The sequence below is a fragment of the Heteronotia binoei genome, chromosome 9 (assembly GCF_032191835.1).
Source record: "Heteronotia binoei isolate CCM8104 ecotype False Entrance Well chromosome 9, APGP_CSIRO_Hbin_v1, whole genome shotgun sequence".
NCBI classification, from domain to species: domain Eukaryota; kingdom Metazoa; phylum Chordata; class Lepidosauria; order Squamata; family Gekkonidae; genus Heteronotia; species Heteronotia binoei.
The window spans coordinates 7,210,311-7,237,641 of record NC_083231.1 but is presented as its reverse complement, the minus strand read 5'-3'; the positions used below and the strand labels follow the sequence as shown (position 1 = coordinate 7,237,641).

Sequence of the window (27,331 nt, the reverse complement as noted above, 5' to 3'; positions counted from 1 at the left end):
AGTTTTTGAGTTTCTTTTGTCCTTGGTGGATGAGGGGCTGGTATTCTCATCCATTAAGGTCTATTTAGCAGCTATTTCTGCTTTTCATGATTCAGTTGAGGGTTACTCTGTCTTTGCTCACCCGCAGTCCAAGAGATTTATGAAGGGATTGTTCCGCCTTCATCCCCCGTCTAGATCCCCTCCACAGCTGTGGGATTTGACTTTGGTCCTGGACAAGTTGACTCGTCGCCCCTTTGAGCCTATGGCGACATGTTCCCTGCAACTTTTGTCTTGGAAGACTGCATTTTTAGTTGCCATCACTTCGGCACGTCGTGCAGGGGAGCTCACAGCGATGCGGTGTGACTACCCATACCTTGCCTTTAGAGAGGCTGGGGTCTCTCTGGCCCCAGACATTACTTTTCTCCCGAAAGTGGTTTCCCAGTTTCACCTTAGCTTAGAGGTTTGGTTGCCCACCTTTTACCCTAGCCCTTCCTCGGATGAGGAACGCAGACTGCACGCGTTAGATGTTAAGCGTGCCCTCCTGTTTTATCTAAACCGTTCACGGGGTTTTCGTAAGGACAATCAACTTTTTGTTTCCTACTCTGCCCCAAAGTTAGGGTCCAAAATTTCTTCTCAGAGACTGTCCAAATGGCTCACTGAGACGATCAGACTTTGTTATTTGTTGGCTAAGAAGCCTCTACCTGGACCTGTTCGTGGACACTCCACAAGGGCGATGGCCACGTCGGTGGCATTCCTGAAGGGTGTGTCCCTTTCCGATGTCTGCAAGGCGGCTACCTGGTCTTCTCCGCATGCCTTCATGAAGCACTACGCGCTGGACGTGCATGCTCAGCAGAGGACTCGGTTGGGAGCTGCGGAGTTGCAAGCTGTTTCTTCAGGCTGACCGTCTTCCCGCCTCCAGGTATGCTTTGCTTGCTAATCTCCCATGAGTGTGAGGCACAGAGACCACGAAGAAGATAGACAGGTTGCTTACCTGTAACTGTAGATCTTCGAGTGGTCATCTGTGCATTCACACTACCCGCCCTCCTTCCCCGCTGCTGACGGTCTCTCTTCAGTAAAGGGGCTTTCAGCGGTCAGGGAGGAACTGGCGGGATTGCCGCGCGGGCGCTGGTGGGCATGCGCAGTGGGTCGCTTGCGCATGCTCATTGGCGCCGAGCGCGGAAAAATCCCGGGCTTTTTCAGATACCGATTCGGGGATCGGCGCAGGCGCACTATCCCATGAGTGTGAATGCACAGATGACCACTCGAAGATCTACAGTTACAGGTAAGCAACCTGTCTTTCTTCATCTTCTTCTGTTTTATTGAACCATGGATTTCCATGCTTGTGAGCCGCCCTGAGCCCGCCTTTGGCGGGGGAGGGCGGGATATAAGAATAAATTTATTATTATTATTATTCAAAAGCTAGCTGGAGAAGGGCAGTTTTGCAGGCCCTACAGAATTGGTTAAGATCCCGTAGGGCCCGCACCTCTTCCGGCAGTTGATTCCACCATTGGGGGGCCTTTGTAGAGAACGCCTGTTCTCTGGTAGTTTTTAATTTGGTTTCTTTTGGCCCAGGGATTTCGAGAAGATTTTTTGAGCTTGATCGCAGTGCTCTCTGGGAAACATATGGAGAGAGGCGGTCCCTAAGGTAGGCAGGTCCTCGACCATATAGGGCTTTAAAGGTAATGACCAGCACCTTGTAACGAACCCGGTAAACAATTGGCAGCCAGTGCAACTCCCGCAGCCCAGACTGCACATGTTCCCACCGAGGCAGTCCCAATAGCAGCCTGGCTGCTGCATTTTGCACTAGCTGCAGTTTCCGGATTCGGTACAGGGGCAGCCCCATGTAGAGGGCATTACAGTAGTCTAACCTCGAGGTGACCATTGCGTGGATCACTGTTGCCAGGTCGCCGCGCTCCAGGAAGGGGGCCAACTGCCTCGCCCGTCTAAGGTGAAAAAGGGCGGACTTGGCAGTAGCTGCTATCTGGGCCTCCATTGTCAAGGAAGGCTCCAGTAGAACTCCCAAGCTCTTAACTCTGTGCACTGCTACCAGTTGCGCCCTGTCAAAAACTGGGAGAGAGACCCCATTCCCTAAACCGCCGCGACCCAGGCAAAGGACCTCTGTCTTCGCTGGATTCAGTTTCAACCCACTCAGCTTAATCCAGTCTGCCACGGCTTGCAACGCCCGGTTCAGATTTTCCGGGGCATTGCCAGTCCGGTCACCCATCAATAGATAGAGCTGGGTGTCATCAGCATACTGATGACAACCCAGCCCATGTCTCCGGGCAATCTGGGCAAGGGGGCGCATAAAGGCGTTAAATAGCATCGGAGAGAGAACTGCTCCCTGTGGCACCCCACAATTAAGTGAGTGTCTCTGGGACAGCTCTCCCCCAATCATTTAACCTTTTTTGTAGAATGATCCCTTGTAGATACTTTGCACGACATCATCGCTCTTTTAGAACCAAGTAAATAAATTATGACGTGCTCACCGCCACTGCGCTCTTTTGCCCTTCCAAGGAAAAATCCCTGCCTCTGCGTCTGAGCGACCCATTTCTACACTTGTTGAAGACACTGTGAAAAAAAACAATGCTGGAGAAGAGTTCTGAACTTCCTTTACAAGCATTACTGAGGTAGTATATATGAAACTCTCCAAAACCTTAAAAAGCAGGACTTTGAAGAGGCAGCAGAAATATTTTTCTAAATAAATAAATAGAAATTTCTAAATAAAAAGAAATAAAAAGTGCTACAAAATGTTTAAAAGTGCCAAGTTAGGGCTGGCAAGCTCTCGGTAGGGGAGAAGGATCCCATGGTCTGGAGGGCCCCAATCCACTGGCAAGGACCAGGCTGCCAGGGGATCCTTCCCCCCAAAGAGCTCCCTCACCGTGTGCAGTCCCTGACGTGATGATGTCATTGTGCCAGGGATGTTGCACTGGGGACACTCGAGGTATTGCAAATCCTAGAGCATTCCTGGAGCACTGCTCTAGGAATCACAGTAAAACTCTGTGGTACAGTAGCGTTTTATCACGAGTCCTAGAGCATCCTTGCTGCGACGTCCCCGGTGCGATGATGTCACTTCCAGTTTGGTGTAGTGGTTAAGTGTGCGGACTCTTATCTGGGAGAACCAGATTTGATTCCCCACTCCTCCACTTGCACCTGCTAGCATGGCCTTGGGTCAGCCATAGCTCTGGCAGAGGTTGTCCTTGAAAGGGCAGCTGCTGTGAGAGCCCTCGCCAGCCCCACCCACCTCACAGGGTGTCTGTTGTGGGGGAGGAAGGGAAAGGAGATCGTGAGCCGCTCTGAGACTCTTCGGAGTGGAGGGCGGGATATAAATCCAATATCTTCTTCTTCTTCTTCTTGATATCATCTTGGCACGTGTGCAAAGTGTGTGTGAGAGAACACCAAGTATTAGTTTGTAAAAATTCCTTATGCTTGAAAATGAAAGGGGATTTCTCAAATGGTGCATTCATACTATACTAAATGTGTTTTATATCGGGATTTTTACTGTGTAAGAATAGCAAAACTCCGGATGTAAAATGCATTATTAGGGTTTGTAGAATCTTTCGGGCTCAAGTGCCGTGTTCTACTGGAGAACACGGCACTTGAGCCCGAAAGATTCTACAAACCCTAATGATGTTACCAGCCGTGAAAACCTGAAATCTTTGGTAAAATGCATTATTTAGTGTAGTGTGAATGCACCAATAGTTTGCTTTTGAAGAAGTTAGCTGCAAAAAAGTGAAGATTACGATCTGTTCTTTTTAAAAAAATGCCTTTAGAACTCATTAACCCTTCCATAGCTCTGAGAAATTATCTTCATCTGGAGGCAACCGAACAGATCTTTCGAGGCAGGACCGATGCTAGTCACACATAATTAAGGGATTGGATCCTTGTTCACAGAGCCACTAGTGCCATTAAGGCAGTAACCTGCCTATCCTTCCACTGGGCTTTCATACCTTAGCTGAGCAAAACGAACGGAAGAGAACCACCACTTAAATCATTAGGCATTCAAACACGCATGTTCCCACAATTGGGAGGAAACACATATTTGGGTACAGATGGCAACAAAGCAAAATAATTTGTTGCTCCTTCTCCTCGCTGAAGCTGTCACAATACTTTGAAAAGAGGGGCTGGCTGGGACGATTAATGGTGGACCCCACCCCACCCCCCCTTATTTCCCAGGCTTGGCAGATTTCTCATTGTTGAGGATGACGCTTCAGTGTCCTACAAGGCTGCTCCTGCCTTTCTTCCCAGTGATTAGCAGAACCTGAATAAATTATGCAAAGCTCCCTACAGATTGCCGGATAAATTATTCAAAGTCAAAAAATCATGCAAATTTGCTTAATTTAAACAGGTTGTAAAAATTCAAGAGGGCAGAGTTTGGATTAGTTTGGCGCAGGGTTTTTATTTTGCGTGTTTGTTTGAAGAAAGACGGCATAGGCCAAAGGAGCACACAATTTACAAACAAGATTGCAGGGGTAAGCAGTGACACGCTTTGGAATATATTAGTTTTGGTAGCACGAGCCACCTCTTCACTCTCTTGGCCCTTGCTGAAAAACGGTTGTGATGCTCTCCTCCTACCCCGCCACAGTATATGAATTGTTACAGAAGTTAATGTTTATTTTGAAGATGAGGAAAGGCCGCTGGCGGGACTAATTTGTCTGCATGCTGTTTTGTACCCCGGGAGATGTCTGCCTGATTGCAGCGTCCTTCGTTCCTTCTGCCATTTCTGTCCTACTCTCTTCTGCATGTGCCTGCATTATAATACAAGAATTGCTTCAGTCCACAGGGGAGAAAAGCACGCCATTTCCAATATAACCTGGCTTGTCTTATTTTCTTCAGTGGAGTAACCCATATTATTACTGATGCTGAGTCACAGAACATTGGGAGTTAACCCCCCCCCCCTTCCCACAATAATAAAAGCAGCACCTACAGCTAGGGTTGCCAGTGCAGGGTGGGGGGGTGATTTGGGAGTGTTCTGGGGACATCACGATGCAATGACATTACCCAGAAGTGACATCATCATCAGTGATGTTATGCAAGGCACTCTGGTTTTTGGGCAAAGCTCTATGGGTTTTTGCCTTCAAAACCATAGCGTTTCGCCAAAAAAGTGTTGCCATGTGACATCCCTGGTGCGATATTGACCCCAAAATGACACCACTGGGGTTGTGTTTTCTCCCTGGCCACCCCCCAAAGTGGGTTAACCCCTGTTGGGACCTGAGGGCTGGCCATCCTATCTATAACTTTAAGAAACACACGCCCTCTGCAAGTCATTTCCCACCCCCCACCCCCACCAAATACCACTTGTGATATCTAACTCTGAACACTGGCCTCAGTGCGTGGATTAAAAGATCTGCACAGTGGGGCCATGTACAGATGGGGGTATTTTTCCACAGCCCTTGGGTTTTCTATCAACATATTTGTAGAAAAATATGAAATGTAAAACAAAACATAGCAAGGTTTAAAACCCCCCTGATATCATAGATATTATACCTGCTTTTTTTTTTTTTAAATGCCACTGAGATCTTACAAAACTTTGTAATGCAATCTTGGCAGCCATTTTGGTTGGGGTATGTTGGCAGGCAACCTTCAACAAACATTGCCAAGGATTCCAAGTCCGGGTTAGTGTGGGGGGAGAGTTGACTGAACAAAAGTTGGGATGAGGAGGCAAAGCTGGTGGTGTGAGGAGCAAGAATGGTATAAAGGGGAAGGTGTAGATGTGGAGGGAAAGAGAAAAGTGGGCCAATGTGTGAGGGAGGGGGAAGAGGCTGCCAGGGAGAGAAGGTAGGTTGTTCCGGGGAAGAAAGAGGAGGGAAGGGGCAGGGCTTCCGGGTAGGGGGTGGGGAGAAGCTGAAGATTGGTGGGGACTGAATGGTTGGAAAAGAAGGGGAGAGGCTGGAGCTTCTGCCATGAGGAGGCAAAGAAAGAATGGGGAAAAGAAAACCCCCACGTGTAGGGTTGCTAGGTCCAATTCAAGAAATATCTGGGGACGTCAAATCCCAGAGGAACAGGTTTGTTGACTTCAACTTCCTGTTTCATGGAAAGATTTCTTCAGGAGTTATCAAAATATTACAAAGTCAAGCCACAATCTCGTTCTCCTTTACAAAGGGACCCATGGCTCTCCAGAAATCCTTTCAAAGCAGCACAAAAGCTTGGTTGGGCTTACAAACCTGTCGCAACTTTTACCTTGGATTTGACGATGATTTTCTACTGTGAAGTTGTATATGAAGCTTTTTATATTACGTATATTGATTTATGGACATACCTGTTTGATTCAACTTATTCTATTGTTTGTTAATGGCACTTAGTAGTTTTTGATCACAGTAGCCTGTTCAGGTCATTGGTTGCTCATCCTTTACATGATCGCTCTTTGACATCTCCCCTCCTCGCCTGGGGATTGAACATATGAACATATGAAGCTGCCTTATACTGAATCAGACACTTGGTCCATCAAAGTCAGTATTGTCTTCTCAGACTGGCAGCGGCTCTCCAGGGTCTCAAGCTGAGGTTTTTCACACCTATTTGCCTGGACCCTTTTTTGGAGATGCCAGGGATTGAACCTGGGCCCTTCTGCTTCCCAAGCAGATGCTCTACCACTGAGCCACCGTCCCTCCCACTTGTTATATGTAACAACCCTACCCACTTGTTATATGTAATAATCAGTGCTTTCTTACCCATGAGGGCAGAATTGTGTGCCATAAGAAAGGCATTCTGGAATCCACCTTATGTCAAGTCATGTGCTGCCTTTCAGCAAGTGTAGATCCAGCTGCTAACCTCAGGGCTTCACATCTGTCTCTAGGCCTCATCTGCACAGTGTTGGGGACAGGGCGGGGGAAACTCAAGCCTGGTTTACCTTTAGTCAGGCCTTCGCCCTGTTTCTTCTTACATGCTGTTCATCTAAGTAGATCTTGCAAAAGACATGGTTGTATCCCACCCCCTGCGATCCCTGCCCCTGGGTATTTTAGAGAGTCTTGCCATTTAGAGAATATCCTCCTTCCAAGATACTTAGCTAATCAAACCTAAATGGGAGTAAACCGCAAAAAGGGCATTAATCAATTTGTGCATCTTTCCGCCGGTCCCTGATGCGTTGTTTTCCATCCTGCTAGTTTATCACTGGGAGGAAAGGATTAGCATCTCTGAAGGTGCCTGTTCCACATTGCATTATGGGCGACTGTAGCAAAGCCTGTGATGGAAAGGAGGGAAGAAATAATATTAATCCCTTCGGGAAATGGGACTTGCCAAAGGTATTCCTTCCATGGTAGGCTACATAGACCTTTTGCAAAATCCCCTCCGGAAGACTGCTTGGGAGGGGCCCCTATACTGAAGAGAAGCGGGGAGGAATAGATTTATCTTGTGGAGTTCCCTCACTCACCTCTCCCATCACAAGCCTCCAGGTGGTAGCTGGAAATTGCCTGGTGACAGAGATCAGCCCCCCTGGAGAAAACGGCTGCTTTGGAAGGTGGTCTACTGTGACATTGACCCCCACTGCAGTCCCTCCCCTCCTCAACCCCCCCTCCTCAGGCTCCACCTTCAAAATCTTCAGGTGTTTCCCAACTTTACCTGTGGACCCGGTTATGTCACACAAAGGTGCTTCAACTGTGCTGTGCTGGGAAAGAGATGGGTGTGAATCCAGGGGTCCTTTCACACAAGAGATTTGTTTTGAGCTACCCCCACCTCCCATTTGGATTAAAAGCACACAATCACATCTGCCCTCCGAGCTGCACCCATTCTCACCCCGACCCCACACGCCTCCTATCCGCATTAAACAGCTACCTGTGTTTTCCCGGTAGCTTCCTGCTGATTCGGATGTAGGTCACATAATCCGCTGCTGTCTGAATGCCCCAGCACGATTCATGAGCACAAGAGCTCTGTGATTGCACCAAGCCATTTCATGCACCGCCAGGTTTCCCCCCCCAACCCCTCTCCAAGGTGCGCTTTTGCGCTTCTCTGTGTGAGCGCACACACGGGGGGACGTTTTTCTTTTAGACAACCCTTTCTACAGCGGGTCCATGGTTGAGTCAGGCTAGCGGTGTGAACAGGCAACCACGGATGGCTGCCAGGATCCTGCTGCTTCAACGGTAGCTGTCTGAACCCTCTAAAATGAACCTGACTGAATCGGTTTTTTTCACCTCGAGATACTATCACATCGGTTTCCCAGTGTTATAGCACCCCTGCTCCCTCAGAAAGGTGAGAAAAACTTCCTCCCATGAATATCCATAAAAGTATGGATTTATTGTCTGGGCCAGTCTGAGACACCATTTTTAAAAAGAAGTTCTGTTTAGGTGCTATGACTATAGGAGGATCCTGGCTGGATCAGCTGAGGAGGACCTCTAGTTGAGCTAGATGCCCTTGATGAGTTGGGTTGCCGACTCTGGGTTTGGAAATACCTGGAGATTTGAGGGTGTAGCCTGGGAGGCTGGGGTTCAAGGAGGCGAAGGACTTCGGTAGGGGATCATGCCATGCCGTCTGAAGCGGCCATTTTCTTTAGGAGAACGGAACTAATGTTTTAAATCTATATGTACTCTGGGGATCCCTTGTAATTCTGCGGGATCTCCAACACCCACTTGGAGGCTGCCAGCCATACAGATGAGCCTGCAAATGGGGCTATCACACACTACTATGGCGACGCCAGCCTATCGCCTCTGCCTCAGCTAAATATACGTTAGTCTCTTCGGGGGTCTGATACGGTAGATGAGCAGGGGACCACTGCAGATTTGAAGTCTTTCCCAATCACATAGGCACCAGAGAACGTAACAGCAAACTATAGTTCTTTATTTACAAAATAGGCTTTAACTGGGGGATGGGATGTATGTACAGAGGCTAGTTTGTATCTTGTCGGAATAACATTTCCTATGCAGTATGTCGGCTAGACCCTCCAGCAATGCTCTGAGGTATTTCAGGGTCCACAGTTCCTCTATTAATCCACTCTCCTAAACTTTAATCCGGCTGGCCTCTTGGGCTTTGAGTGCCTGGTCCCTCGAGTTGTCTGGTTTGACAAGCCCCAGCTCTCCTGACTCCCTCAGACCCACGGCTCTCCCTCAGCCACCTTATAAACTCCTAGGAGCAGTGTATCATATGTCTGTGACCACTAAGGTCTTCCACTTAGACACTCTCTGTCACCTTCCTCTTCCTTAGAGGGCACTCGTGACCTAGAGATATGCCTCACGCTCAGCCCCCTGGCTGATTTCACAGAGTGTATATAGAGCTTCACTTCACACCAAGCCTCTCTCTCCACACGCTGAGGCCAACTCCCCCTTTCTGACCGTTTTTTCCTTCTGACAGTTACCCTCTGAGCCGTTAGCTGTCCTAGGGTGGCCATAATTTCTGCAGGCCAGCCAGGGACACCTTGAGGGGGGAAGGAATGTGTGTGCGCCTGCAGTGGAGGCCTGCGCGCGGGGCCTGGCGGCGGTGGCGGAGGCCGGGGAGGCGGTGGAGAGGCCGGTGCTGGTCGCTGGAGGGCCTCCAGCGACCAGCGCCGGCCTCTCCACCGCCTCCCCGGCCTCCGCCACTGCCGCCGGGCCCCGCGCGCGGGGACGGGGAAGGCGGCAAGTGAGGGAGGGAGCGTCCCCGCGCATGCGCAGAGCCCGCCACAATCGCCCTACGCACGCGCATGGACGCTCCCTCCCTCACTCGCCGCCTTCCCCGCCCGCGCGCACGGCTCACCGGCTCTCTGGCTGGCTAAACCGGGACCTCTAATGGTCCCGGTATAGCCAGCCCGGGAGCCGGGAATTGGGGGCCAGAACCGGGACTTTCCCGGGTGACCGGGACGGTCTGGCCACCCTAGCTGTCACTCAGGACTTGAGAGTTCTGAGCACCCCTGGCCCCCACCTTCGGGTCACATGACTCAGGGCTCTCTGAGTCCTCAGCTTCTCCATTAACCCTTTGATTCCGTCACAGGGGCATAAAGACAAGAGGCCACCTCTGGCTCCCTGCCACCCTGGCATGCTCGGAGGTTGAGTGCTGCTGAACATGGAGGATTGAATTAGCTCTTTGGCTCAGAGTTGCTGACAGACCTTGTGTTTGACGGATTGCTTTTTACAAAGCCATGGAAGCTACTGGCCATCATGTTTTGCGGCAGCGGATTTAACCATGCATTGTGCAACGGAGTCTTTTTTCCCCAATGCTGACCCTACCACCAACCACTTTCCTTCATCACCTTTATCAGACAATCGGACTTGCTCTGAAGCTCATATGCATATGGTTGTAATCTCTCTTTCTCCATGCTTGGTAGAACAATCGTGCATGCACTCTAGCTAGGTACATTTTTTTTAAAAAAAGATGAAACCTGGGATCATCTCTTTTGTGCCTAAAGCACAGATGAATTCCAAGTTGGAACATAAACAGAAATGCAAGTTAATTAATAAGACAAGTTACAAAAAGTGTTGTAGTGCTCTGAGCATCGAGCGCAATTTCTGGCAAGCGCCATCTCTGGATGAGTCTCATTAAATAGAAAACACATCTCTTCCCCATGCCAAGCCTCCAGATCTTCCTGCCAGTTCAAACACACAGCGTTCCAGAGATGGCACCCAGCCATCCTCCAAAATGAAATAAAGCTAGCGATGCCATTAAAACCGAATCAGCGGTACGTGAAGCAATGAAGGGAAAGAACACACCATTTCATATTTCTGCAGGGGAGCTAAGAGGTTTTAAAGGACGGGGGCAGGATTCTCACAAGGCGCAGCTTGGACATATTCCATCCGATCGGCAAAACAAAAAGTTGCAGTTATTTTATGTCATCGTAATACCTGCAACGATGATAGCGACAAAGAGCAATGATTCCTTTCCCCCCCAAAGCAAAGGGAATTCGTGCCTTCGGTTGTATGCCTTCATTTTACTCTCTTGGACTACTCTGTTCTCCAGATGGTGGTTTGCTTTGGGTTTGTGTGTCCTTTGCATGTGGTGCTTCCGAGGCCATCAACTCAGAAGGAAGTCCTATTTTATTCATTCAGGCTTACTCCACAGAAAGTGTTCTTAGGATGCGCAAGCTCTGTAGAAAGTAGTGTTTGCATATGCTCAAAACTCTTTGGAGGCTCCCAGCACCACGTCTGAAAACCAGTATTGAGATTCCCAGGGTATGATCAGTCAACGAAGGCTGCGGTCAGATGGGCAGTTTGGCCCGATACATTTGCTGTTCCCTTACAGCTTACATGGGCTTGTTCACACAGCCACATCGGGCGCCCATGGCGAGTTGGATGCGGAGCAAACAGCCACCGGAGATAGTCTGGTGGTTACGCGCATTCATCCCGTGTTCCAGGATGCCTGAACTCCCCTATTGCTACGTCCAGCCATTTGGGAAGTCTGAACCTTCCCTTCCATTTCTGCCTCCTTTGGTGTTTATTTTCTCATTTGAATCAGGTAGCAACGTGTGCATAAGCGCACGATCGTCCCTGGCGTTGTCAGTCACCATGGTCAAGGAATCATTCTGGATCGGGATTCCCTGGGGGAGTTGCTTTCAAGCTGCAAATCCTTCCCCAGCTGCTCAGTTTCTGCTGTTGGAGAGCATCCCATGATTGACACAAGGGTAAAGGCACAGAAGTCAGTGGGATTACTCTGACTAAGATTTTTCTATTTCTGTTGGCTGTATTTGATTAAGAAATTCTTATTAGTAGTATCTAGACAGCACACACGAAGGCTTAGCTTCTCTCCTTGCCGCCAACCGGAGGCTGGCTACCCTAGGCTTAGTACAAATAGGAGCAGCGTTTCCCCTTGACCCAGGCTGGAAAAGTACCAAACCGATTGACATATTTCGAAGAAGCAGTAGAACAAGACCCTTGTTAAGACTTTCTAAATGCTGTGCAGCCTTTTGAGGTCACTCATCTTTGGGTCGGCAGAATGATAACAACAACGTTAACAACGATAGGGGAGAGAAATAGCTACTGCTGCTGATGCTGAGGTTATCGGTTTTAGAATAATGAAATCATGAAGTGTAAGAGCCAGTTTGGTGTAGTAGTTAAGTGCCCGAACTCTTATCTGGGAGACCCGGGTTTGATTCCCCACTCCTCCACTTGCACCTGTTAGCATGGCCTTGGGTCAGCCATAGCTCTGGCAGAGGTTGTCCTTGAAAGGCCAGCTGCTGGGAGAGCTCTCTCAGCTCCATCCACCTCACAGGGTGTCTGTCTCCTGAGAGCCAGTTTGGTGTAGTGGTGAAGTGCGCAGACTCTTAGCTGGGAGAACCGGGTTTGATTCCCCACTCCTTCACTTGCACCTGCTGGCATGGCCTTGGGTCAGCCATAGCTCTGACAGAGGTTGTCCTTGAAAGGGCCCCTGCAGTGAGAGCCCTCTCCAGCCCCACCCACCTCACAGGGTGTCTGTTATGGGGGTGGGAAGGGAAAGGAGATTGTGAGTCGCTCTGAGACTCTTCGGAGTGGAGGGCGGGATATAAATCCAATGTCGTCTTCTTCTTCTAAGAGCCATCACAAGTCACTCAGCCTTCAGATATTTTAATTAAGAATGTGGTAACGAAGAAACCCAGCATCTTGCCCAAGAAGACCTTTTTTAAAAAATTTGAAAACAGTGCATGATGGAAAATGGGAGGGAAAATATTAATGTAGACTCACGAAGTATATTTTATGCGAAGGAGAAACTTGCTTCAAAATCTGAAGCGTAAGAGAGGTCAGGGGTTGCTGGTCACTTCTCTCCTGACCCTTCTGTCAAGTTTTTATCTGCTTTTTTTCTTCCTTTTGTCATTCGTTTAAATGTATTTTTAAGTACTTTTCAAAGTATTAATTTTTTTGTCCATTATTTCAGTGTTTGAGTGCATGAGTGTGCTATGTGAAAGGAAGGGTTGCCATGGTAATATCTCATTATTGCTGAATTGGAAAATAATTACTGGGCCAAAAATCCCAGGTAACCTGTCAGTGCAGGAGTTAAGGATGCCGGGGCAGCTTTGACTCTTTTGTTGGAAAAGGGGGGGAATTTTTTTTAAATCATTTTTTCCCCTCCTTGTAATTATACTCCCCCCACCTCTCCCCGATTTGGTTTCTCTCACCATTTGGCTGTGAATGCCATTTGCCCCACTGGCAAATAGTACAAAGTGTGGTTTTAATTGAGAATATGTGTTTTCACATTAAACTATGTTTAAGGTTTTTTTTTTTTTGTTAAGATTTCCCCCCATTGACTTAAGGCACATCTGATTAAGAATCCTGGCTAGTTTTCAAACACTAATAGGAATTGGATGCTTATACTTGTCTTGTATGGAGAATCCATAGTTCAATTTCTACACATTCCAGCCTCTAGATTAAAGAAAAAAATGCAGGCAAGGAACATATGTCTTGAACAGATGCAAAAAAACCATTTCCACATATTTTATTTATTTTATTTTATTTTGTTTGATTTGTATCCCGCCCTCCCCGCCGTAGCAGGCTCAGGGCGGCTCACAGCATAAAACCTCACAGAATTAAAACAATACATGTTGTAAAATAGTACATTCTATAAAATTATACATTTAGAGCTTAAAACAACATATCGTTTAGTGCTCAGATCTAGATATTATCTTGTTAGATTTTACGGTGCGACGGTATTCCGTCTATGATGTAGGCTCTGTATCAATTAAAGGCCAGCTGGAAGAGGATAGTTTTGCAGGACCTGCGGAACTGACCAAGATTCCGCAAGGCCCGCATTTCCTCTGGGAGTCGGTTCCACCAGTGGGGGGCAGCGATCGAAAAGGCCCTTTCCCTGGTGACCTTCAGTTTGGCCTCCTTCGGCCCGGGGATTACCAGTAGATTTTGTGAACCGGATCGAAGCATCCTCTGGGGAGTATATGGGAAGAGACGGTCCCTAAGGTAGGCAGGTCCTCAGCCATATATGGCTTTAAAGGTAATAACCAGCACCTCGTAATGAATCTGGTACACTATTGGCAGCCAGTGCAGTTCCCACAGCCCCGGCTGTATGTGCTCCCACTTAGGGAGCCCCAATAACAACCTGGCCGCTGTGTTCTGCACCAGCTGCAGTTTTCAGGTTTGGCACAGGGGCAGTCCCATGTAGAGGGTGTTACAGTAATCCAACCTCGAGGTGACCGTTGCATGGATCACTGTTGCCAGGTTGTCGCGCTCCAGGAAGGGGGCCAACTGCCTCACCCGCCTAAGATGGAAAAAAGCGGATTTAGCAGTGGCTGCTATCTGGGCCTCCATTGTTAAGGCAGGCTCCAGCAGCACCCCCAAGCTTTTGACCTTGTGCGCCATTTTCAGTGGCGCACCGTCAATTGCTGGGAGGGGGATTTCCCTACCCAGACCGCCCCGACTCAGACAAAGGACCTCTGTCTTCGCTGGATTTAGCTGCAGCCTACTTAGCCTGAGCCATCCCGCCACAGCCTGCAAGGCCAAATCCAGATTTTCTGGGACACAGTCAGGCCGTCCGTCCATCAGTAGATAGAGCTGAGTGTCATCAGCATATTGGTGACAACCCAACCCATAGCTCCAGGCAATCTGGGCAAGGGGGCGCATGTAGATGTTAAACAACATCGTGGAGAGCACTGCCCCCTGTGGCACCCTATACCTAAGAGTTCTTGAAACCCTGAGACAAAGTTTTGAGTCCAGTAGCCCCCTTAAGACCAATGACATTTTATTCCTGGTATAAGCTTTCAAGCGCATGCATGGTATTTGAAGAACTGTGCACATACGTGAAAACTTATACCAGGAATTAAACTTGGTTGGTCTTCAGAGTGCCCCTGGATTCAAACTTTGTCCTGCTGCTTCGGACCAACACGGCTGCCCCCCTGGATCTAACTTATTAAAACCCTGTTGAGCTGACTGTCTCACTTCTAGAAGCATCCCTTCTGCCCATATCTCTGCCCTTGCTGCAAGATGCACAACATGTGAAAAACTGGAAGAAGAAGACTGCAGATTTATACCCTGCCCTTCTCTCTGAATCAGATTCAGAGTGGCTTATAATCTCCTATATCTTCTCTCCCCACAACAAGAGACACCCTGTGAGGTGGGTGGAGCTGAGAGGGATCTCACAGCAGCTGCCCTTTCAAGGACAACTCCTGCAATAGCTATGGCTAACCCAAGGCCATTCCAGCAAGTGCAAGTGGAGGAGTGGGGAATCAAACCCGGTTCTCCCAAATAAGAGTCCAAGCATTTCACCACGACACCAAACTTGCACTCCTGGTAGGCTTCCCAATCCCCAGGTCCCAGCAGGGAATCCCCAGGTTTTACAGGCTTCCCCTCGCCCCCAGCCAGTTGGCTGGTGGGGGAAGCCCCACCCCCTTAGCCACCATGCAGCTCTAGGTCTTGGGCAGGTTTAGAAACCTGCAAACAGGTCTGTTTCAAAATGTTTGTGTGTCTCTGTGCCTTTAAAGTTGACCAGGAAGTACTTCATGGGAAGGGCCAGCAACGCTTGTTTTGCTTTCATTTCAGAGCAACTCTGTGTGTGTGTGTGTGTGTGTGTGTGAGAGAGAGAGAGAGAGAGAGAGGGAGGGAGAGAGAGAGGGAGGGAGGAGCACCAGATAGGGTTGCCAAGTCCAATTAAAGAAAAATCTGGGAACTTTGGGGGCGGAGCCGTGAGACTTTGGGGGTGGAGCCAGGAGACATTGGGGGTGGAGCCAGGAACAAGGGTGTGACAAACATAATTGAACTCCAAGGGAGTTCTGGCCATCACATTTAAAGGGACAGCAAACCTTTTCAAATGCTTTTCTTCCATAGGAAATAATGAAGGATGGGGCACCATCTTTTGGGGCTCATAGAATTGGACCCTCTGGTCCAATCGTTTTGAAACTTGGGAGGTATTCTGGGGAGAGGCACTAGGTGCTATCCAAAAACTTTGGTGCCTCTACCTCAAAACATAGCCCCCCCAGAGCCCCCAATACCCATGGATCAATCTCCTATTATTCCCTATGGGAATCGTTCTCCATAGGGAATAATAGAGTGCCCAGTAGACATTTTCCTCCGCCCCCACGCTTTCTAAAGGGGGGGAGGGCCTCCAAACCAGGGAATCCCCTGCCCCCTCCCTCTCTCTCACACACAAATACTTACTAGATCTTCTTCCTGCAGAACTTTGCTTGCTGTGAAAACGAAAGCAAAAGAAAGGGAGGGGCCGTTCTCCATAGAAACTATTATTGACCCTTTCCCATGAAGCCCTTCCTGTTTCCTGCGCAGCCTTAAAGGAACACATTTTACAAACGGATTGCAGGTTTCTAAACCTGCAGGAGCTCTACAACTACATGATGACTGTGGGGGTGGGGCTTCCCCCGCTGCCCGGCTGGCTGGGGGCGGGGAGAAGCCTGTAAAAACAGGGGATCCCCGGCTGGGACCTGGGGATTGGGAAGCCTACACGCATGTTCTTTTCTCTCACTGGCCCAGAGCGAGTGGCACTAAAAGTTGTGCCTTTTCTCCCCCCCACCCCCCCTTCTGGATTTTTGGAGAGCGGGGGAGGAGGCTGCAAATTCGGGGGTCCCCCGCCAGGGCGGGGGGGGGGGGTTGGAAGCCTAGCACCAGACCCCAGTACGTGTGTGAGTGTGTGAGAGAAAGGGGGTTGCCAGTCCCCAGGTTTGGAGCCCCCCCCCCACTTTAGGGTCATCAGAAACCGCAGGAGGTGGGAGGGGAAATGTCTACTGGGAAATTATTCTCTATGGCGAACGATTCCCATAGGGAATAATGGGGAATTGATCTGCGGGTATCGGGGGCTCTGGGGGGTGCTGTTTTTTGAGGTAGAGGCACCAAATTTTCAGTATAGCATCTAGTGCCTCTCCCCAAAATACCCTCCAAGTTTCAAAACGATTGGACCAGGGTGTCCAATTCTGTGAGCCTCAAAAGAAGGTGCCCCTATGCTTCATTATTTCCTATGGAAGGAAGGCATTTAAAAAGGTTAGGGATAGTCCTTTTAAATGTGAAGGCCAGAACTCCCTTGGAGTTCAATTATGCTTGTCACATCCTTGCTCCTGGCTCTGCCCCAATATCTCCTGGCTCCACCCCCAAAGTCCCCAGATATTTCTTGAATTGGATTTGGCAGCCCTAACTCCTGGGCCAACTGGAAGTCCCTGGGCCGAGAGCAGCTCCCAGGTGTTTCCATGGAGACCTCTTCCTTCAGTCGCCGGACCCCAGAAGTCACAGAACTGTGTGGATGACTACCCTCAGTAGGCCTAAATTGCAGGATATTTTTTGGGGGGGGGAGGGGGCTCAGTTCCTCCAGCTCTTCTCATAGGGACCCTCTGGCAATTCTACTTTTGATTAGAGCTCTAAAAGTTCTTACCAAGAGTTCTAAAATTTGAGCAACATATTGTAGACTGGCAAACATTTGGCAATATATTTTAACTGGCCCAGTTAGGGTTGCCAAGTCCAATTCGAGAAATATCTGGGGATTTTGGGGGTGGAGCCAGGAGACTTTGGGGGTGGAGCCAGGAGCAAGGGTGTGACAAGCACAATTGAACTCCAAAGGGAGTTCTGGCCATCACATTTAAAGGGACTGCACACCTTTTCAATACCTTCCTTCCATAGGAAATAATGAAAGATAGGGGCACCTTCTTTTGGGGCTCATAGAATTGGACCTCGTGGTCCAATCTTTTTGAAACTTGGGGGGTGTTTTGGGGAGAGGCACTGGAGGCTATACAGAAAATTTGGTGCCTCTACCTCAAAAAACAGCCCCTCCAGAGCCCCATAAACCCACAGATCAATGCTCCATGATTTTCTATGGGAATAAATCTCCATAGGGAATAATAGAGTTCCCAGCAGACATTTCCCTCCCCTCCCCCCGCTTTCTGACAACCCTGAAGCGGGGGCAGGGTCTCCAAACCGGGGGATCCCCTGCCCCCACCTGGGGATTGGCAACCCTAGGCCCAGTGATATTTGTAGGATGCAAATCCGGAACACACTTCCTAGGCAGTTTGTTACCTCTCAGAATGTATACTAAAAGTTGCGCTTATAGGTGGGCCAGAGTGGAATATTTCTTTCATTTTGCAGGGCTTTTTTTGTAGCAGGATCGCCTTTGCATATTAGGCCACACACTCCTGATGTAGCCAATCCTCCAAGAGCTTACAGTAAGTCCTGTAAGTGGAGCCCTGTAAGCTCCAGGAGGATTGGCTACATTGGGGGGGGGGGGGGTATGGCCTAATATGCAAAGGAGTTCCTGCTACAAAAAAAGCCCTGGATGTATGGGAATGGCTGTAGAGTTAAGGTGTCAAACATCGGTATTTCGAATAATCGAACTATTGTTTAAATCAAAGACTCGTTTTATTGATAATCCAATACTTGCTCCAAGGGACAAAACCTTGAAAGTGATAGAGTGTCACACAACATAGAATCTTAAAGGCTACATCAAAGGCAAAGTTTCAGATAACTTCAAAAGCATAACATACAGATGTGAATTGCATAGAGGGTTCAAAGCGTAATATCAGCTATTCATTTGGGTACTACAACATCTCCTGGTTCCCACACATTCCTAGTTTACCGATAAGGCGTATGTATGAGAACTCGGGGGAGAGGCTTTTTGCTTTACAACGGTAAGATTACTTGCATATCCTAAATCCTTGAGAGTTGCCAGGTAGGGGGGGGGGTGGCTTTGAAGAGGAGACTTTATTCAGAAAAGGAAAAGGGGGGGGGGAAGGGTGAGCACCGAATACCTATTGATTCAATAATCAGAAATATCATGCTTGACATAAGGCATGTTAGTCTTTCTGTGTCTTAAAGGTACCACTGGACTCAAACTCAGTTCTCACATCTGCTTGTTAATTCTTATTATATGTATGCTAATTTGCTGCTATCTGCTGGTCTTACCAACTGCTTTAATACAATCTTAGCTATACCTGTAGCTCAGTTACTAATGCATCTTGACTCTAATTAGCCCTTTCTGGCAATTAACCTGTATGCCATGGTTGAGAAAGTCTTGCTTCAAGGTGCCTGAAGATATGTACATGCACACAAAAGCATATACCCAGAATTAAACTTTGTAGGTCTTAAAGGTGCTAGTAGACTTGAACTTTGTTCTGAGTGGTGTCATAGATTGTAAGGACTGGCCTATTTGAGGTTCTGCTGCAGAATCCAGCAGGGGTAATTTCTTAATGTAAAGCAAAATCCAGAACCAAATGCAGTTGAGGGGAGATTTGCTATAGGAAACCAGATGTTCTGAGGTTTTTACCCCTGCTATAACTGACAGGTGATATTTAAAAGGGAGTTAACTTTAATTCACCCTCTGGCTTCTAATACATGTGAAGGTCCCTGATGCATTGTTATCCATCTTGTGAGTTTGTCACTAGGAGGAATCATAGAGTTGGAAGGGACCTCCAGGGTCATCTAGTCCAGCCCCCTGCAGAATGCAGGAAACTCACAAATACCTCCGCCTACATTCACAGGATCCTCATTGCTGTCAGATGGCCATCTAGCCTCTGTTTCAAAACCTCCAAGGAAAGAGAGCCCACCACTTCTTAGCATGTTGGGCTCTCCTCCTTGGGGGTTTTTAAACAGAGGCTAGATGGTCATCTGACAGCAATGAAGATCCTGTGAATTTAGGGGGCGGTATCTGTGAGTGTATTTAGGGGGAGGTATTTGTGAGTGTATTTGTGAGTTTCCTGCATTGTGTAGGGAGTTGGACTAGATGACCCTGGAGGTCCCTTCCATGATTCTATCTCTGAACGTGCCTGTTCCAGAAATGTGAGCTCTTGTCACATTGCATTATGGGGCACTGCAGCAAAGCCTGTGACAGAAAGGGGTGATGAAATAAGAGTAATCGCTCCGGGAAATGGGACCGACCAAAGATATTCCTTCCATTGTAGGCCGTGTGGACCCTTTGCAAAATTTCCTCAGGGACTGCTTGAGAGGGGCCCCCTATATTAAAGAGAAGAGGGGAGGAATAGATTTACCTTGCGGAGTTCCCTCACTCAGATCTCTTGAGTGTAAATATGCTTAAGCTTCGCTATGCTGGGGAAGAGATGGGTGTGAATCTTGCTCCCCCAGAAACATAAGAACTTCCTCCCATGAACATCCTTAAACTCAGTCAAACCCAGGGCCTTTTTTTTTGTAGCAAGAACTCCTTTGAATATTAGGCCACACCTAATGTAGCCTGATGTAGCCAATCCCCCAAGAGCTTACAGGGCTCTTAGTACAGGGCCTACTATAAGCTCTTGAAGGATTGACTACATCAGGGGTGTGTGGCCTAACATGCAAAGGACTAACCGCTACAAAAAAAGCCCTGGTCAAACCTAAGATGGCAGGTTGACAGTTAACCCCGTGCTGACTAGAATTCTATAGATAAAGAAAGGATGTGCAAGGCCACAGCTCAGTGGCAGAGCATCTGCTGAAGGTCCTCGCTTGAGTCTCTGAAGAGAAACAGGAGGTGTTGTCAAAGAGACACACATGACCTTGCAGGGCCGGGTTAACAATTAGGCCAAGTAGGCACCGGTCTATGGGCTTCCCATGTCTTTAGGGGCCCCATGCTGGCTTTCCCCCCTCAGTTTCCCCCCTGCTTGCAGCGTGCAGCCCTCCCAGCCTTCACGAGCAGCCAGCAACTGAGCTATCTCTTTGCCCAGCTTGCCTGGTGTGGTTGCTGCTGGCGCCGTCACCAAGTTTGCCTCTCTCTGCTTCTCCCCTGCAGCATAGTAAAAGGGGCTTTTAAGAAGGCAGCGGGGCAGGAACTCAGATGCTGAGATAATTTGTAAGCCCCCCCCCCCCAAGATTTCGACTGCCTAGGGACCTCCACAGGGTTTAAACCAGTACTGCTGGAGAGATTCTTCCAGTCAGAGTAGAGAAGGTAGACCAATGGTGTGATGTAGTAGAAGGCAGTTTCGAGTGCGTTCCTGTGCGTATGGTTTCAAAAGTAAAACAAAGTTTTATTTGTTGGTCTTAAAGATGCCACTGGACTTGAATTTTGTGCTGCTGCTTTGGAGCAACACAGCTACCCACCTGAATCTTTTTTTTAAGTTTGCTTTTGTCACCTTGTGCTTGCTATCAAGACTCACTTGTTTTCTGCAACTAGGGCCAAAAATTCCATCACTGTGTGAAGATACCTTGAAAAGGGAACAAATGTCTTGAGATTCTGCCATCCCCCTATCTGGGCCATGTTTAGCCACCCGTCTCTCCCAAGGGCTCTGACTTGTGCCAAATCATCATGTCTGTGGTTCGAGTTCTGAGAGCGACATCTGCTTTGCCTTTTTTGTTGGGGGAGCAGAATCACAACAGGTACTGTGGCTAGAATGTGTGAAAGGCATGGGAAATTGAATGGCTGCCACCAGCTATCTCTGGAGCGGTGGGCTGAAACAAATCTGGCAAGGTTGGCTACACACCAAGGCAAATCTGAGCTGAAATTTAAAGGTGCCGCCATTTTGAAAGGTTGAATCACTTGGTCAGATCGTTATCTGCACTTGTCCAGATCACGTGGAGTGATGGTATCGCTTTACTTCACTCTGGTAAGACCTCACCTGGAGTATTGTGTTCCAAATTTGGGCACCACATTTTAAGAAGGATTTAGACAAGCTGGAACGGGTCCAGAGGAGGGCGACAAAGGAGGTGAGGGGTCTGGAGACCAAGTCCTATGAAGAAAGGTTGAAGGAGCTGGGGATGTTTAGCCTGGAGAGGAGGCGGCTGAGAGGTGATATGATCACCATCTTCAAGTACTTGAAGGGCTGTCATCTAGAGGATGGTGTGGAATTGTTTTCTGTGGCCCCAGAAGGTAGGGCCAGAACCAATGCGTTGAAATTAAATCAAAAGAGTTTGCGGCTCAACATTCGGAAGAACTTCCTGACCATTAGAGAGGTTCCTCAGTGGAACAGGCTTCCTCAGGAGGCTCTCTTTCCTTGGAGGTTTTTAAACAGAGGCTAGATGGCCATCTGACAGCAATGAAGATCCTGTGAATTTAGGGGGAGGTATTTGTGAGTTTCCTGCATTGTGCAGGGGGTTGGACTAGATGACCCTGGGGGTCCGCATCCGTCTCTATGATTCTATTGTTTCTTTGCATGGTTTTCTTCTGAAATACTATAATACACTTTCATTAATACACTTCATTGAGAGTGTTTGCAAAAAGTCAGTGTGGCTTTAAGAAGGGCCTTTTATGGGAAGTGATCACTTTGATTTTGAAATGAGAACTGATCTCTTACTTTCCCCCTAAATGTATGCTTTGTTCTCCCCTAGGACAGTGACAACCTCTGGTGGGATGCCTTTGCAACGGAGTTCTTTGAAGACGACGCAACCTTAACGCTTTCATTTTGTTTGGAAGATGGACCAAAGCGATACAGTAAGAGAAAAAGCGTATTATGACTTTTCCAACTTTGCTTCCTTGTATTTATCTTGTAAAACGGAACTCAGCGGGTGCCTGAACACAGACAGAACTTGATGTTCAGGGCGTATCAAGACACAAAGAGAGCATTCCACAGAGTAGAACCAGTACGGTGTTGCAGCTGAGAGAACAGGGGTCTCGGGCTTAGGAGATCTGGGTTCAAATGTCCATTGAGTGAGGGACCCCTCCCTGAGGTCTTGGACAAGTCATTGTCAAAATGGCCAATATTGTAATGCCCCTGTATCGATCTTCGGTGCGGCCTCGTTTGGCGTATTGTATACACTTCAGGCCACCTCAAAAAGAAAGTTGCAGAGCTGGAGAAGGCGCAGAAGAGGGCAACCAAGAGGATTTAGGGGGTCGGAGTCAAGGACTTTTCCATTTAGAAAAGAGTTGACTTAAGTGGGGTCATGATAGATAATAATAATAATAATAAAATTTTATTTATATCCCGCCCTCCCCCGCCGAAGCAGGCTCAGGGCGGCTAACAACATCCATAAGCAAACAACACAGTGGATAAAAACATTAGATTAACATTTTTAAAAACCACTCAATACTTAATTAAAACATTACTAAATCTGACAGTAACATTGTTGTGTTGATGCTATCCCTGTCAGTTGACATAATAATAACAAAGGTCCCTGAACCGAACCGTTTTGGCGTTTTCCTTTGTTACAACTATAATTCAGCAGTTCATGAACGCCAGCTTGAAGAGGGTGGTCTTGCAGACCCTGCGGAACTGATCAAGGTTCCGCAGGGCCCGCACCTCCTCTGGGAGCTGATTCCAAAGGTATGGGGCCGTGGTGGAAAAGGCCCGTGCGCGGGTATTCTGAAGTTTAACTTCTTTTGGCCCAGGGATGGTCAGTTTGTTTTTTCCTACTGACCTCAGTGCTCTCTGGGGCTCGTACGGGGAGAGACGGTCCCTCAGGTAGGTCGGTCCTCGGCCATATAGGGCTTTAAAGGTAATGACCAGCACTTTGTACTGGACCCGGTATACAATCGGCAGCCAGTGCAGTCCGCGTAGCCCCGGCCGTATATGCTCCCACCTTGGGAGACCTAGCAGCAGCCTGGCCGCCGCATTCTGCACTAGCTGCAACCTCCGGGTCCGGCACAAAGGCAGCCCCATGTAGAGGGCGTTACAGTAGTCCAAAGTAGTAGTACAGTAGTCCATCTACAGTAGTAGATGTTTGCAAAATTATGCATGGGGTGGAGGGAGTTGACCAAGAGAACTGTTTCACCCTCTCTCCAAATATTAGAACTTGAGGGACTCCAATGAAGCTGACGGGCAGTGGGTTCAGGACAGACAAAAGGAAACACTACTTTACTCAGAGAGTGATTAAAATGAGGAATGTGCTGCCAGAGGACGTGATGGCCCCAAGAATAATTAACTTTAAAAGGGGATTAGATTGATTCATGGAGGATGAGTCTATCAGTGGCTACTAGGCATGGTGATTGAAGGAAATCTCCACATTCAGAGGCACAAATTCTCTGAATCGCAGAGCCAGGAGGGAAAAGCACCACTGGCCATGGTCTTTGTGAGACAGGATGCTGGACTACATGGTCTGATCCAGCAGGGCTCTTCTTACGTTCTCTGGGGTGGTTGTGAGGTGAAAACGGGAGAATAATTACCCTGTATTCCACCCTGAGTTCCTTGGAAGAAGGTTGGGGTGAAATGAGATTGATAAATAAGTGGAATAAGTTTTTTTTAAAGAAAAAAAAAGGAATATCGAAACAAATTTTCAATGTAGATTTCGAAAATAAGTCCCTCACCTCATCTCAAGGCTAGTTCAAGGTATTTAGTTGCCCCAAGCAAAAAGAACACTTGGGCCATACCATTGCCAGCGTGGCCCATAGTGGAATGCTGGTCTGAGATGGGGAAGGCAATGTGGTGTAGGGGTTTGAGTGTTGGACCAGGTTGTGGGGGAGAGCCAGGTTCATGTCCCCACGCTGCTGTGGAAGGAAGCTGGCAAGTGACCTTGGGCCACTCACACACTCTCAGCCCCGCTTTCCTCACGGAGGTGGTTGTGAGGAGAAAATGGAGGAGAGGAGAATCATGCGTAGGGCCCCAACTGAGAACCATGGCAGAGTTGAAATGAAGTAAATAAGTAAATAATTGATAAAAAAGGGTTAGTATGGGAACAGACTGGCTTGGAATCAATACTCCTTTTAAGCTGTGGAGTCGTGAGCAAAAATTCTACTTCCTGAACTGCTGGCATTAAAGTTGTGAGCTCCTGCATAAATTAGTTTGCTCTGGGGCCATTTTTTCTGAGCTAAGACAAAAATGTGCAAGTCGGAAGCTAAAAAACTGTGAGCTAACTCACACTAACTCAGCTGAGAGGGAACATTGCTTGGAATATGTTTGACCCCATACAGCAGTCTCTTTCTTCTTTTTTCCATATAAAATGTATGAACTGTTTTTACAAGCACAGACAGTGGTGAGTATAAAGGACAGGCTCTCTCTAAAACTGTGGCCTTGTGAGGAAAAATTCTACTTTGTGAGCTACTGGCATTAAACTTGTGAGTGTCTGCATCAATTGGTTTGCTCTGGGCTCATTTTTCCTGAGCTAAGACAAAAATGTGTGAGCCAGAAGGTAAAAAACAGTGAGCTAGCTCACACTAACTCAGCTGAGAGGGAACCCTGCTCTCCACCTTGGTCTACTCGGAAGGCGGTTCTGGTTGGAGTGTTGAATCATCAGGACTGGGCTGAGAGCGGCTGGCTTGTAAACGCTAGAGCCTCCTTGGCACAGCGTGCTCTGGGGTGCTTGCGAATTGGCTTCAGGGCTCGTTCGGATACAGACTGCAGGCAGGGAAAGCGGGATGTGTGGGCTAGAGGCCATGCAGTCAGAGAATCGCACCTGGGGGTTTTATACAAGAAGCCAGTGACCCGTACATATCAGGGGTCATTTTGTAGGGAAAAAAGGTGCAGGAGCTAGGCTTCCCAATCCCCAGGTCCCAGAGGGGGATCTCCCGGTTTTACAGGCTTCCCCCCTCCCCCAGCCAGCTGGCCAGCGGGGGAAGCTCCGCCCCCACAACCATCATGCACTTCCATGAACGATTCCCATAGGGAATGATGGGAAATTGATCCGCGTGTATCGGGGGCTCTGGGGGGGCTGTTTTTTGAGATAGAGGCACCAAATTTTAGTATAGTATCTAGTGCCTCTCCCCAAAATACCTCCCAAGTTTCAAAACGATTGGACCAGGGGGTCCAATTCTATGAACCCCAAAAGAAGGTGCCCCTATCCTTCATTATTTCCTATGGAAGGAAGGCATTTAAAAAGATGTGCTGTCCCTTTAAATGTGATGGCCAGAACTCCCTTGAAGTTCAATTATGCTTGTTACACCCTTGCTTTTGGCTCCGCCCCTAATGTCTCCTGGCTCCACCCCCAAAGTCCCCAGATATTTCTTGAATTGGACTTGGCAACCCTAGCAGGAGCTCAATAGCATATCTCATTTGCATACGCCTCGGGATCTGTATGCAGCGGGGAGAGACCTCTTTGACAAACTTTCTGATATTTCCCCCACAAAAATTTAGGTTCTAGAGCTCCAGTCCTGTGAGCTCCTGCCCAAAATGAGGCCTGCTAATACCATGGTGTATTCACCCCTCATTGGCATTCAGGGCTCAGGATTATGGGCTTGGTCTGCATCACAACTCTTGGTGCTTCGGCAGGCAGTACAGCCCTTACAGCCATTTGAAACCAGTAGTGGGAACAGAAATATTTCTCCCTCGTTGACAGAGTCTCTCATACGTAGTCTTGTTTTCCAGGCTCACGCTGCCCCCCACCAATCTAACTGGACGCTAATTGCTTTTTTACTGATCTATCTGCGCCGTTCAAACTGATTACATGTAGCAAATTTGATATCTGACAAGTTGCCTCAACCTAATTGGGACAGATCAGCCACTGCCTGTGTTGCTGGAGGCTGTAATTTGAGGGCCTATACAGTTATCACTTGCTTTGAAGAGCACGGAATAGTAATTCTGTCAACAATGATCCCTTTAAACAGTGTTCAAAGTCTTTTCCTTTGCTTCTCTGGAGAGAGGCACTTGACAAATCACTGATAAAATAAAATAAATGTATGTGGATGATACAGCGATGAACAGTCACCGCGAGAAATATGAGGGTCTTCAAGACAGTAAGCTGCAGAAGACCCCAAGGTGTTATTTGGGGAGGTGAGGGAAGAGAAGGGTCAAGGTATTGTTCCGAGTGGTAAGAAGTCAAATGTTGTATGGCTTTTTAAGTAACTATGAACTTTCATTCAGAGTATGTAAGTAAGTAAATTTTTATTTATACCCAGCCCTCCCCGCCGAGGCAGGCTCAGGGCGGCTTACAGAGCATGATACAGTATCATGGTATAGCAATAACAGATAAAATCAATCAACGATATAAATATAAAATATAAATTAATTTTAAAAATAAGCTAAAACAATACAGTGGTGCTACAGTCTCTATGGATATAGATATGTCTAATAGTTCAGTCGCATTAATTTTTTTTTGTGGATCAAAAGTAGGATGGGTGAAGATTGGTCTCTCAGTGTTCAGATTTCATTTTTCCAATATTTAATAAGTAAACATATGCCTAAAAAAAGGTAAAGGTAGTCCCCTGTGCAAGCACCAGTCGTTTCCGACTCTAGGGTGACGTTGCATCACAAGGTTTTCACAGCAGACTTTTTCATGGGGTGGTTTGCCATTGCCTTCCCCAGTCATCTGCACTTCCCCCCCAGCAAGCTGGGGAGACTCATTTTACTGACCACGGAAGGATGGAAGGCAGAGTCAACCTTGAGTTGGCTACCTGAACCCAGCTTCCGCCGGGATCGAACTCAGAGAGCAGAGATCTTGGACTGCAGTACTGCAGCTGTACCACTCTGCACCACGTATGCCTACATCTTGCCTAATTAAGAGAAAAGACATTGGTGTCAGCTCCTGAGAAGCCCTCAGGAATCAGGCCTCTTGCTGAGATTCAGAAAAGGTTTTATGGATAGACACATTACAGCAGGCGTGACTCTCTGTGTCAGATATGGCTACACCTGGGAGAGCCAGACCTACATACCCTCACTCCGGGCTGCTGGTAGCCCACCAAAATTCAGAGCAAAAAGCCAGCACAAAGCAGCAATAGCAGTTTATCATCCAGCCCTAGGGTTGCCAAGTCCAATTCCAGAAATATCTGGGGA

At 48.0% G+C, this 27,331-nt stretch overlaps 1 protein-coding gene across 8 annotated transcripts in view; it reads left to right on the top strand.

Moving 5' to 3' along the window:
- Positions 1-27,331, top strand: part of LDB2 (LIM domain binding 2) — a 395,214-nt gene that overhangs the window by 109,258 nt on the left and 258,625 nt on the right. For all 8 annotated transcript variants that reach the window (XM_060246192.1, XM_060246194.1, XM_060246193.1 and 5 more), the window contains exon 2: positions 22,023-22,125. In XM_060246192.1, the coding sequence (XP_060102175.1) occupies positions 22,023-22,125 (103 nt within the window). The remainder of the gene's footprint in view (positions 1-22,022; positions 22,126-27,331) is intronic.